Raw genomic sequence first — 13,553 nt, 5'->3', positions numbered from 1 at the left:
GATTACAGCCAAACATGTTAAATTCCAATTAGAATTAGCAATTGATGCAATTGGTTTATATTCTCTAATTCATCAAACAATTAGAATGAGTTCAACTAATTCCCATTAGATAATTGAAATTTTTATTCCAATGGTAAAACTAATTGCAATTAGTTGCCATTAGCAAAAAAAATTGGTTTACCTTTACAATTAGAAATCTAATTGACTTCTGCTAATGCAATTAGATATTTAATTAGCTCGAATTAGAATTAATTATTTTGATAAAAATAAATTTTTTGCAAAGAATTATTAAATTTTATTTCGAATATGATGCTTCAATATTTGAATGATAATGATAAAACTTCCAATATATGGTCCAAATATCCCACATTAAACGACATAGCACTGTTTTGCAACACGCCGCTTACGTCTTCAGGCCCTGTGGAGCGACTATTTTCCTTTGCGGACATTATTAATAGTCCAAGGCGCAGTCGCTTGACTCAAATTTCTTTTGAAAAGCTCGTATTGCTGAAAGCGAATATACCCGGTCATTCTAGTTAATAAATAGTTAGTACATACGTTAAATAGATGTTCATGTATGTAATATACATAGTACATATTATGTACATAAGTAATATATTATGTGTGAAATTCATATTATGAATATTTCAGTTTTTTTTGTTTTTCAAAATATCAAAATAATTGATTCTAATTCGAGCTAATTGAATATCTAATTGCATTAGCAGAAGTCAATTAGATTTCTAATTGTAAAGGTAAACCAATTTTTTTTGCTAATGGCAACTAATTGCAATTAGTTTTACCATTGGAATAAAAATTTCAATTATCTAATGGGTATTAGTTGAACTAATTCTAATTGTTTAATGAATTAGAGAATTTCACAAAAGAAAGTTAATTAGCAATCATTAGCATTATCTAATCATTATTTAACATCTCTGATTACAGCATAGCTCATAATTTGGTTCAATCAGCAGATTTATATGGTTATAGTTACGGCACTTCTAATTTAATCTTTAGCTGTGACAACGGCATTATCGAATGAGGCGGTCCTTAGGATACATATGAACTCCTATTTGGAGCATAAAGCGTCGTTGGATGTTCGAGAGAAAAGTGCTTGGAAAATGTATGGACCTTAAGCGGATCTAGTATTTGCATGACTTCATGTTTTTTCGTTCTTTCGCTAATCTCTTATTTTTACTTCATTTACTTTTAGTCTCTTCTACTAACTTTCGTTTCGTCCCTCTACATTTCTCTCAATGCCTGCATTACTTTTCTTATCCCTTCCGCATCCCATTTTACTTTGTTTTTATAAAATATGACAAACACTCAGCGCTTGATTCGAGGATCATCTATAGCAAAACATATGCATTTGAAAATACTGTGTAAATAACAAAGAAGAAGCAAGAAAGTAATTTTGAAAGGTTGTCTACTGAAGGAAGGTGAGACCATCTACAGCGGCGTACGGATCAATTTGTGCAGCAGATTGCAGTTCGAGTGGATTGCTTGTTGAATGTTTAAATATTTGTAACTACCTGAGTGCCAGTGTTATTGTTATTTTTTCTTGATTGACAATTGTCAACTCGACGCCGGTGTGTATGAGTGTGTGCGTTTGACAGCAAACTTCTCATCTGTACAAGGCGCGATAATTTGATTGGATTGTCAAACGCTAGCGCCCTGTGCAAGAGATGAAGAGCTATCGCACGGTTAAAGGAGCGCTCGGTTGGATGTTTGCCGAGACAGACAGAAAGACAGTGTGACTGACATAGCGCAGTGAATGGAAGTTATGCGCAGATAGTAGGGTGTGGTGTAAGAGGTAGTGGTGTGTGCAAGCGCACTGCCGAGCGCAAGTACAAGCAGTGTAGGGTGTCTGCGCGTGGACCTTAATTGGTATTATCTGCTTGCTCGCTGTCATAGCTTGCTGGCGAATTTAAGCCTCATTTGAGGGACACTTTGTGGATTTGCGCATGTTTTTTCTTACTTTCTATTTTATTTTATTCTATTTTTGTTGTTTTTGCTTTTGTTTACTTGCACTCATTTGATGCCGGAAATTAGCTCTGGTTTTTGGCACATCCCTAAACATATCCGTTGCTTGGGTGCGCGCGCACTGCCTATCCCATCCCTGGTGCCTGAATCTGTCTGTTATCCTATCAGCTTGTGCGCCCTTGTCGAAACAGTGTGACAATTCGCAGCCGCTTTTCTGATTGACAACTGATGCGTGCAACACCAAAGCAAATTCAACAACAATAACAACATTCTGCTACTGGGTATACTTTAATCGAATATTTTCGCAATCACTTAATTTTCAATGATTTTGTTGCATTTTTACACCCAAAACGGATGCGAAAGAAATAATTTCTGGAAAACGTGCAAATTGGAAATGCGTTAATTTTGGGTAACGCTTGATGGGATTAAATTTCAACGAATGTGCAGCGTTTGCTTGCGAGCACACCACATTTTAAATATCGAACCCGCTGCTAGTAATGCGATCCGTATTCGTAATTTTCGCGCAGATGCGAAAGGATTAAGCAACGGAAAAATTGTCACACAAAAAAAAAAAGAAAACTCGGAGAAGTGGTAATTTTTCACCCAAAACGAAAAGTGCGCGAATTACAACTCACAATTTCCCACATAAGCAAATTAATCAATGGTAGCATCTTAAATTTCATTAATACACGCACACATACAAATAACATTTGAGCGCTCTTCCTTGCACAGTGGCACTTACCTCCCAAGCCAGACTCGGCGCCGTCGGTTCACTGCATAGCTTCACCGCAAACGGGCCATAACGCGTTCCGCGGCACAATGGCACTTTCGCATACACGCCCTGCTCTCGTATGTCCAGGCCACACAAGGGATTGTCTAGTCCTTGTAAACGTGCCAGCTGCATGAAGAAATCTTCCGCGTGCACTTTACTGCTGAAGAAACGCTCCATTTGATGCGCTGAAGCAGACGCTGAGGCGGGTGTTGTTGTAGCCACTGTTGCTGTTGTTGCTATCGATTGCGTGGGCAGGTGTTGTTGCGGTGGCTGTGTATTCTGTTTGTTATTGTTGTTATTGTGATGCTGCTGGTGATGATTGCCAAATGTCGTCCCAATCGGCGTTGCATAAAGCGGCGATTGTTCCAAATCGTAGGGCGTGCCGTTGTGCCCGTTCTGTATGATGGCGTTAACGTTATTATGTTCACCGCTGTCCCGCTTGTATTCGCTGCGTTCGTAATTCAATGATGGTTGTGACGTGGGAGGTGCTGTGAGTGGTGTGGTTGGCAGGTGCGTTTGGTGATGATTATGATGATGTGGGGGATGGTGATTGAGATGGTTGGTGTGCGTGGAGAATGGCGTAAAATTAAGATGTCGCACGGCGGGCAATTCGTACTCGTCGCCGCTGTTGCCTGCAAGAGAAAGGTAACAGAAGTTGGGAGGTAAAGTTTAAGATAATTTATTTGGCTATAAAGTTTTAAGCAGAAATTAAACTTAAAAATTAGTTAGTTCAATATACCGCCAAATCAAGAATTACGTGAATGAATTCATTTTTTCTGAATGAGGGAAATTTACTTGTCTTATAAAGTTTATCCAGAAAGTGTTTACCGGATGTTTTTTAAGAGCTTTGAACTTTAGTTCTGGAACCGGATGGTACTTAAACGATATTAATACGTATCATTACACTATGTGAGGGGTGGCAACTGTTTTCCATACGGAAATTTTTGCCATTCTGAAAGTAGCAGAATGGATAATTGGGAGGAGATGGAGCGGGAAGCAGCTTTCCAGCTTTAGTGACAGTCAGGTTGCACTGAAGACCCTGGAGAAAGCAGACCTCAAAGATTGTTCAAGAATGCAAAAAGTTTAATTCTGTTGCAAGACGGAAAAACCTTGTACTTATATGGGTTCCAGGACACAGCGTTATTTAAGGAAATGAAATTGCCGATGAATTGGCTAACTGCCGATCAGCGGTTACTCCATAGGGACCAGAGCCAATAGTTCAGTTCGGAATCAGTTCTACAGGAATCATGAATTGGATCAGCGATTATGTATCCAATTTTTAATTTAAAAAAAATACAGTCACCACGACCCAATAGCGTAATGGCAGCTCCTTTTTCATTTCAAAAGAAATATGGACCGATAATGCCGCGAGTGTGCTATGAACTTTGCGCGCAGATTTATTTTTGTCAAAGTAAATTGCCACAATTTGCAACAGTTGCTTTGACGTTACATGATTCGTGATGACTTAACAAAATTTATTTAATGGAAAAGTGCCATTCTCAGCTGTCAAACCATAGTTATCTATATCCATAGTTGGGGAATAAGTCCATAGCGATTTTATATTTTCTTGTATTTTACAACGTTTTGCTGTTCGCTGTTTGGCGATAGAACTTGTTCTGCTCTACAAAACTATGTTAATTGTATTTTTTGAGTTATTTCATTTCTTATTAGTTTTGGGGCTTAGAAATGGAATACCGAGGAGGCAAAAATCCACATTTTCGACACCAGCTCTTCTTTGCTTTTCTTCGAGGCTGCCGGAACAGCCCGCGATATTTGCAACGTGTTTGGAGATGGTGTCATAGGCGAGTTTTCAGTGCGGAAATGGTTTGCAAAGTTCAAAAATGGCGACTTTGACGTCAGCGGAATTGACGGAAAAAATGAACTGTGATCATAAAACCATTCCCAACCACCTTCATGCAATGGGATTACCGCAAAAATTGGAGGCCTGGGCGCCTCATGAGCTCAATGAAAAAACTAAAGAAAGTCGCCCTCAAATTGCTTCTCAGTAACTCGCTCGCAATCGAGCAACACGCGGTCATAAACAGCGCTTTTTGCTGGAAAGAATGAAATGGTCAACAACGGCCTCTACATTGTTCAGCTACACCACGCGAATAAGGCTATTGGACTGAAAAGACCTGATCGACATGGCCAAACTATACTCCCTCACGACAACGCCAGGTGCCATATTCCACAAGTGGTCAAAGCCTCACTCCAAGAGCTCGAATGGGAAGTCCTCCTGCAGCCGCCGTATTCTCCAGACCTTGCATCGACCGATTACCATCTTTTTCGCTCCCTGTCAAACCATATTAAGACCGTTACCTTCGATAACAAAGAGGTCTTTCAAAACTGGCTCAACAACTTCTTTGACACCAGACCAGGCGATTTTTGGCGGAACGCCATCAACAAATTGGTCTAGAGGTGGGAAGAGGTTGTAAACAGTAAAGGATTAACTTATTGATTTAATTATTGTTTTTGTTTAAATAAAAGTATTCGGTATACGCCAATAGCACAGGGTCGTTTCAAGACCTCAAAGATGGGATTCGTGACACTATATCTATATTCGGTGATGGAAAATTTCATGAAAAGGATATTGTCCTGTAAGCGTGGTCGTGGTGGTCATTTACCTGATGTTATTTTCCAATGATGAAATAAACATCCGATCATTTATATTAAAAAATATAATTTTTCTTTGGTTATCAAAATAACACCTCTTATTGGAAAACCCTTTATATACTTGTAAATAATGACGACTAAAAAATAATTTTAAGATCTAAATGGTAACAAATTTGTCTTGAATGAACTTGAGTAGATCTAAAGCACTTTTAAAAAACGTGAGGCAATGACTTTCCTGCGGCATTCATCGCTTTTTTCCCCCTTTTTGTTTTTTGCTGATGATTACGCTTTGTATCCAAACTAAATTCTTATCAAGCCATATTTGAACACTTAAAAGTATCTTCATTTAAAGTCATTTAACAAAAATGACACTTGCAGTTGATTTCATTTCTATCATTGACGTGCTTCCCTCTTCAAAGGCGCGATAAGATGAGCGCCAGCTGAATGTGTCTACTCACGAAAATCAAACACGTAAATTAATTTAACAAATTTTGTCAAGAAAAATCGTTTATCTACCAACGTTTTATGCGCTTCAAGTGCTTTTGGTAATTTTTGTAGCTCATTTGTGATGTCAAACAAATATAAATAATTATCAAGTTAAGTTCTACGTGAATACTCCAGTTGACTCGCACTCATACAGAAGACAAGATAGAGATTAGTTAAGGCCAAGTGGTTTCCTATCGTTCCAAAAACATGTGTACACATTCAACCAGGCGCCCAGTCGTACAGGCAAATAAGCAACATCTACACACACAGATGAAATTCAAGTTCGATACATACATATGCGCACATATACATAGATACATTTATTTTGTAGCTTTGTCACCGATTTGACATTCTGTCTGTTGGAAGAATTGGAATTATCTGTTACGCTCGATCTCGCACATTGAAACAAACTAATATTATTTACTGCCCTGGGCGGTATATCATCGTTGCCAGCAATTTTAGCAATGACTGTAATTAAAACAACAACAATAAACAATGCAGTAACAATGTTGTCAACGAATACAAATAGGAACTTGTGCAGTATCAGCGATTATGGAAAAGCCAAAAGACATAACAACAACAATAACAATAGCTGATACAAGGCAGTAAATAAGAAGCTAATAAGTAAATAAACAAACAGCCGATTGACAGGCGCGATGCGATGCGATGCCATTTTCGAAGAGACAATCAGACAAGCGCGCAGGCAGACATACATACATACTTACACGCGTACATACATTTATACATACTCACATACATACATACGCACATAAATATGTACCAATACTCATGCATAATTACTCTGTAGGGAAATCTAGCCAGTTCTACATATAACTGAAGTATTTAGGGACATTATTCGTTCGCGTTCCTTATTTTTTTCCATATAACTTTGTTTTTGAATAACTTTTTTACTAAATAAAAAAATAATTTTGAGTGATGGGAATCTTTGCTTTGTCTGTTTGTATACTGCAGCTGTCTACTTCACAAGTTTCAAATTTGATTGAAGTACCACACCATTTGCAAAGATTATACATCTTCCGATGGGCTGATTAATTTTGCGCCACCTTGTCAATCGTAACTTGTTGCGGCTAAAGATGTTATAAAAAATATCGATACTAGTGTCAAAAGATGTATCAGAAGATGAGTATCCACACTTTATTTGTATTGATATCGAAATAAAGTATCGAAATTGACCCTTTTAATGTGAAAAATGATAAAAAGCCTAAAAAAGACCAATGGGCCCTTGCGGCTGAAAATATCGCAGCTGTGGCTGCGGATGACGCCGAGAGCCGCGTAACTGGGCATCACCGGATGAACCCTACAGCGAATTTTAGTGAAAGACTTGCACATGTTCCCGTACAAAGTTCAAGCAGTGCATCAGTTAACGCCTGCAGACCTTCAGTTGCGTACGAATTCCTGTCAAGCCATCCTCAATCTCAACAACGAAGAGGACGTTTTGGTGAGCGAGGATGCGCTTTACCACTGAAACGATTAGGTCAATAAGCAAAATCTTCTTTTTTGAAGCACTGAAAGCTCGAGCCCGATGCACGAAAAGCCATTACATCAACTTAAAACCACACTGTGTCACGCGGGAGGAGTGATTGGGCCGTATTTGATGTGCATACTGACGAGTGCTCGTCAAATTTAATTATTCAAAATAGGCAAACACACAGAAAAGGTTTTTAAAGCTGTTTTAACGTGTTATTGTTTTTTTAGTTTTTTATTCATTTTTTTTTTAATTATTTGAATTTTTCTAATTATTTTTTTGATATAATTTTCCACGTACAGTCCTATATTTTTTATAGTATTTATTTATATTCCTTTAGGAAACGGAAGGAAAGATCTCGCACCTACTGTGCCATTGACCTGCTCTATCCTGACGTAGGTTTATTATTTTAGGTACTCAATTTTTTAATGAATTGGACGATCTCAGGGATATTCTAACATTTTTGAAAAAGAAACACACTGGTTATAGGTGAGATAAGGACAATTTCCCCACGCGGCATCACAATGGGTTATGAGCATGAGTGTGTCCCACAGGACAACCGCTTCAACCTAACCTAGCCTTTGTTTGAAGAATACGTAAAAAAGATATATATTTAAATAAAATAAATTTATAATCTACAAAACTGCCATATTTTGCAATAAACCCCGTTTTTGTTTCCATTTAAGTAGAAGAAGTCTAGTCACTTCCAGATGGGTTCACATCACCGAAAATAGAACCAGCTCTGATATAATAATTTTGCTCAGCATTTCAGGCTTTCCTTTATATTACACTATATGACAGAATCAACTTTTCCTCTGGGTATTGGACCAAACCAATTTTTTTTATAAGTTAAAAAAGTAATTTCTGTAATGTAACATACAGCATTATTGAAGCCTTTCAATAGTAATAATTTCAATTTTCGAATACGGGACCGTGCACTGAAACTATTCGAAATATACGCGTTTTTATAATTGGAACTCAAACGAAAACCACTGGCAAAATTATCCGCGCTTGTTCAAATAAAAAACTTCCTTTTATGTTAGGGCCGCAAGTCGACCACACGCGTTGACACGGTTCTGCTGTGAATATTATGTAACAGTACAAATAGACATAAAATAAGTGTTGCCGACGCCTATACTTGACCTACGTAACGCCATTCAACGACTTCGCAAATAACCACAAGCCCCATATTTGAAAGAATTTTCAAAATAAAACAAAAACAGTTGTCCTATTCAAATTAGTAGATAAGTCTTAGACTTTCCTTTGCCTGCGGCGTCTAAATGCCTTTATGCTGTGCCGCTTGGTGTGAAATCCTTCACTGGTTGGCTTAACAACAACAACAACAACGCGAGTGCCGACCGCAAATTTACTCAGCGCTTATCTGAAGGATTCGCATCCGTGTGTCAAATTGCATGCGCATGCCAAAAGCAAATAGTCAAGCGCAAATTATGTAAATACTCGTATATGTAAATGTGTATGTGTGTTTGTTTGTGAGTAGGTAAATATAGGTTATAGAAAAGTTGCAACATAACAGGAGTGCTAAACAAATAGTGCTGTAAAACAAATGCCGAACATTTGCTATCTGAAGGACCTCTCGTATGTGTAACTGTGACTTCCGAATGAGGGGTGGCGGATCTTTCAGGTTCCACGAAGTGATAGATCTAAACAGATTGTTTCAAAAATGAGCTACGAAAGTTGAAGTCATCTTTGGAATCAAAATAAGGGCATAAGTTGTATTTATGTATAAAAGAATATAGCAAAAATATATGTAAGTATGTGTGTGTGCAAATACCCTTATACATACGTTCATGTATTGGAAAAATATCAGGACGCACGCCAACTATTTAACTAAATTATTAAACTATTGGGTGTTTTTTTACCCCGGGCCCGGAGTTCTCAGAGGGGCCCGGGCTCGAGAGTAATTCGAATTATATGAATTAGACACAATTGGAAAGGGCCCGCATTAGCAATTTCTCCCCGGGCCCGGATATGCTCTCTACGGCCCTGCTCGTAAGTCAAGATCCTTATGCAAAATTTTCACGTAGTCGAAGGACAAAGGTCGACAAGTTGAGAACGAACGTCTTCTTCAAAACATCGTTCTATGAAATTTGCGTCCATATTTTTTATTTTTCTTTCAAAGTAATATTCCACAATTTGGAAGCGTTGCGCTGGCGTTAAATGATTCATTATGGCCTGCCAAACCTTACTCAACATAAATGTCAACACAGTTTGCCATTCTCGGCTGTCAACCGATAGTTATTGATATCTATAGTTCTCATGCAGCTAAAAACACCCAATATAAATATACTGAATGCGATAAATACTTCTCGAAATTTTCCATTTGAAGTATTTTTTTTTACCTCAGACCAGAAACGCTAATTTTCAACAGTCAAAGCATTAGGGTGCATCACTGCATACAAGGAAATAGTACTCTTTTTCGAACGGAATTTTAAATTTATTATATTGTAAGATTTACGCCAAAATATTTCGGAAAAATATTAAGATTTAGATGAACTGGACCGATATAAAAACGCCTCTAAGAATCGAGTTTTCTACAAATCAAATCACCAAACAGGAAACGCTACTGCTGACGGCTGTGGATCACCAAAAATTGCGCATTAGCGTGCTTCACTCTCCATACAAAAAACCAAATTGGTAATTACCTTTCTCCCATCTGAATTATAAAATTTAATAAATTCTGAAATTTCCGCAAGAATATTTTGGAAAAATATTAAGATTTATTGTACATGAGCTGGACCGATTTGCCTCTAATGCCCCATTTTTTTAATGTTCCGCCCAAAAAACCAGCTTAAATAATACAAGATGACGCTTTCATCCTTTATTGATTGTTTGGGCAAACTTCTACTCCAATTTGTGGTGTGCATCTTAATGTTCTTCCATTAGTGGAAGGTTTACGCCACATCCGAACGGCAGATGATTTTTCATGGGACCCTTTTTATGACAGAAGTACAGAAGTATTTTGATATTTTTCACACCTTGATGCATTGAGTGTATTGTTTTTAATGTGTTGAGACATTATTTAGAAAAAAACGACAAAAACCAAAAAAACAAAAAATCGAAATTTTTGCAATTTTTTTTTAAATCGCAAGTTGTAACTTCAATATTTTGATCATGGTTTCTCATTTTTGAAGCAATTTATAAATACTTCGTCAAAAAGAAATTATAAATTCGTATTAATGTAGGTTCGCCCACAAATTTTGTATGCTAGCCATTTGTGAACGAAAAAGTTCTACGTGACTATTGAACCACAAGAATAAATCCGAAATTAATATACGGTTTGTACTCGTGCAAACGCGGAAGAGAAAACTTTGGCACGCGTGCCTATGAAATGTCCAGTTTTCATCTAGACCAAACAATTAGGAGAGTACGTCGTTCCCACGACAGTCGGCTCTACGTAACCGGAACGACCCGGATTTATATCCGGCCAAGGACTGTCACTTCAGCAGCATTCCCAGTATATGTATGGGAATTCTTTATGCTGCTACAACAACAACAGCAATTAGGAGAGTACTTAATCATTTAGAACTATCAATTTCTTTACTGCCGGTTTTAACTTAAATAATAAATAATCAGGCATGTGTCATTTAATATAGCTCGGCCACGGCGTCGATCGATCTTTAACCATTATAACGGATCAGTGTAATAAATATTATTCATGCAAAAGTTCTGGCACTATATGCCTTCAAAGCAACGGAAAAATAGGCAAGCAGCTGTCTTAGGGGCAGCAATTTTCGTGATCAGCGGGCAGACACCCGTCGGTGTCAAGGTCCGGTAACAAATGGATGCGTGGGGCTCAAAGAAGAAACACGTCATCACTAGCTTCTCAGAACTGAGGTGCCAAACCATGCTGCGGTGGCAAAGTCGATGCGACACTGAACCGAGTGGCAGATGGACGGCGAAACTTATTCCATCAATTGGCAAATGGGTCCAAAGGAACTTCGGAGAAGTGAACTACTTCTTCCTCAGTTCCTCTCGGGCCACATATACTTCCGGAGATACCTCTACCCCATGGGCAAGGTAACTGATTCCAAGTGCATATACCGCGAAGCGCTGAGCGATGACGCTGAACACACGTTTTTTAGTAGTAATACGAGTAGATGGCTCGCGGAAAGAAATGCCCTGAGGGAGCAGATTGGCGACATCGCACCGAGCAAAAAATCAGCAAATGCTCGCACGCGGTAAAGAAATACATCGAGAACGTACTACGGAAAAAATGATTGACCTCGTCACAGAGCAACAAAGCGAAGCAGCGCAGATAGAGACACAAGAAGACGAACCTATAGCATGAAAGCTGGCTACAAATATGGTGTGCCCAGGCGTGGGTGAATAGAATTGGTCTTTTATGGATGCCGTTCTGGCCTCTCCCGAAATAATATAGAAAGCAGTTCCGGGAAGGGTGTCTCCCCAGAAGGAGAAGGGGTCGTTTTAGTGGCTACACCACACGACGCAGTAGACGACGGTCGCTGTAAGTGCGAAGGCATTTTGAATCCTACCTCACCCACCAAAAAAAAAAGTAGGCAAGCAACTACAGTGTGGCGCAAAATTAATCACCCTATGTGAGAATTATAATTTTTGGCATCATATTTCCACGTGTGAACTAAACAGTTGCAGTATACAAACAGATAAGCAGTTGAGCGCGTGAAGGTTATAATAAAGATTTTTATACTCAGATAAAGATTTTTATAAAGATTTTTATCCAGTAAAAAACAAAATTCGATGACGCTCTATGTTCCAATAGGAGGAAAAGGAAAAAAAATAATAAAAAATATAATAATAATAAAATATAATAAAAAATAAAATTGGATGATTAATTTTGCATCCCCTTGTAACCAGATTCACCACGCAATGGGTTTCTCTACCAAGGCACTTGCTCTTAAATGAAAAGATTAATTGGAAGAGCATCCCGCCACAAAATTAGAAAAAATAAAAAGAAAAATTCTTATTTCATTTCTCATTATGGAGCTCGAAGTTATATTAAATTTACTGGTTAATACTCAATAAACAGCATTTCTAATGTAAAGAGCTGCGGTGCATGCAAATTTACAATATATGAAAATATAGCCATTTACCTGCTATATCTAATGAAATCTAAAAGTATCTAATCTAATGAAAGTCAAACGGAATAGCTGCCAGAAAACGGCAAGGCAGTTTTTATTAAAAAAAAAAACATTCCTCATACTTCAGACACCACTTCCATGTACATACATGCATACATTTTAATCACTTTTTCAATTAATCAATTCAATCAGAAATACTTTGGCGAACAACTCCTTCAAGTTGTGGTACCCTCTTTGGAGGTATTCCACAAATGAAAGGCGCTACAGTTTTATGTCATCTCTGAACGGCAGATAGTTTTTCTATCAAGCGTTTTCATTGCAGAAATACAACTGGCATTGCGTGCCAAGAGGCGATCCCTATGAAAAAACCTTTTTCCACTTAATAATTTGAAGTTTCACGTCCATAATAGGCATCGAGCACAAAATTAGTATTCACGCACTGACTCACTTGAATATGGGGATCATTGAAAAATTAATAAAGCGAAAAATTCAGCACTGCATCAACCCAAAAAAAAAACTTGAATATAAAATTAAAAAATGCATCACTTTAAAATTTGTATTCAAATGAGATTACTTTCTTATTTTCGGCATAATCATACCTGATACTGCATAGCGATCGAAAATCATATTAAAGCCGAGCAAAGAAGCGGTTATTTACAATCCTAGTTTTCAGATGGCTTGCCACGTAAGTTTATTGTGTTTTGCAAATTTTACTTATTTTATATGCATTCATAAGTTCTTGCTTTAGTCTAAGCAGAGCGCAGCACTTTCCGACGGTACATTTCGCGCAGTCATTTGTGAACACTTTTCGCGAATTTAATTGGAAGCTGTTTATTTTGTAAATTTGTTACCCTTTATTGTTATAATTTTTTGCGTACTTTTTTACACAATTATTTACTAAATAAATTTGTTATTTTTTCTAATTTAAATATAATTTATTTATTTATATCTTATTTGACATGTTATGATTGAAATTAATTTTCATTCTTCTTTGGCGTTTTGGAGAAATGTAGATATTATTTTTCGCATTATATTTTAGTTTTGTGAAGATAGTAAATTACTTTGCATGTAGTTTAGTTATATTTTTTAGCGATTTCTTAAATTATATTTTAATTTTTTTATTTGTTTTTATTGATTG

General features: G+C 37.4%; 1 protein-coding gene across 1 annotated transcript in view; it reads right to left on the bottom strand.

Moving 5' to 3' along the window:
* The window catches only part of LOC129248358 (transcription factor hamlet), a 75,838-nt gene extending 62,745 nt beyond the window's left edge, over nt 1-13,093 (bottom strand). Inside the window, exons 1-2 of the mRNA XM_054887884.1 lie at nt 13,015-13,093; nt 2,723-3,384 (exon numbers count right to left, since the gene is read on the bottom strand). Coding sequence (XP_054743859.1) covers nt 2,723-3,384; nt 13,015-13,042 — 690 coding nt within the window. The 5' untranslated portion in view covers nt 13,043-13,093. The remainder of the gene's footprint in view (nt 1-2,722; nt 3,385-13,014) is intronic.
* Between the last annotated feature and the right edge of the window lie 460 nt (nt 13,094-13,553).

This window comes from Anastrepha obliqua, chromosome 5 (genome assembly GCF_027943255.1).
Source record: "Anastrepha obliqua isolate idAnaObli1 chromosome 5, idAnaObli1_1.0, whole genome shotgun sequence".
Taxonomy (NCBI): Eukaryota; Metazoa; Arthropoda; class Insecta; order Diptera; family Tephritidae; genus Anastrepha; species Anastrepha obliqua.
This window is presented reverse-complemented; position numbering and strand designations above follow the sequence as displayed.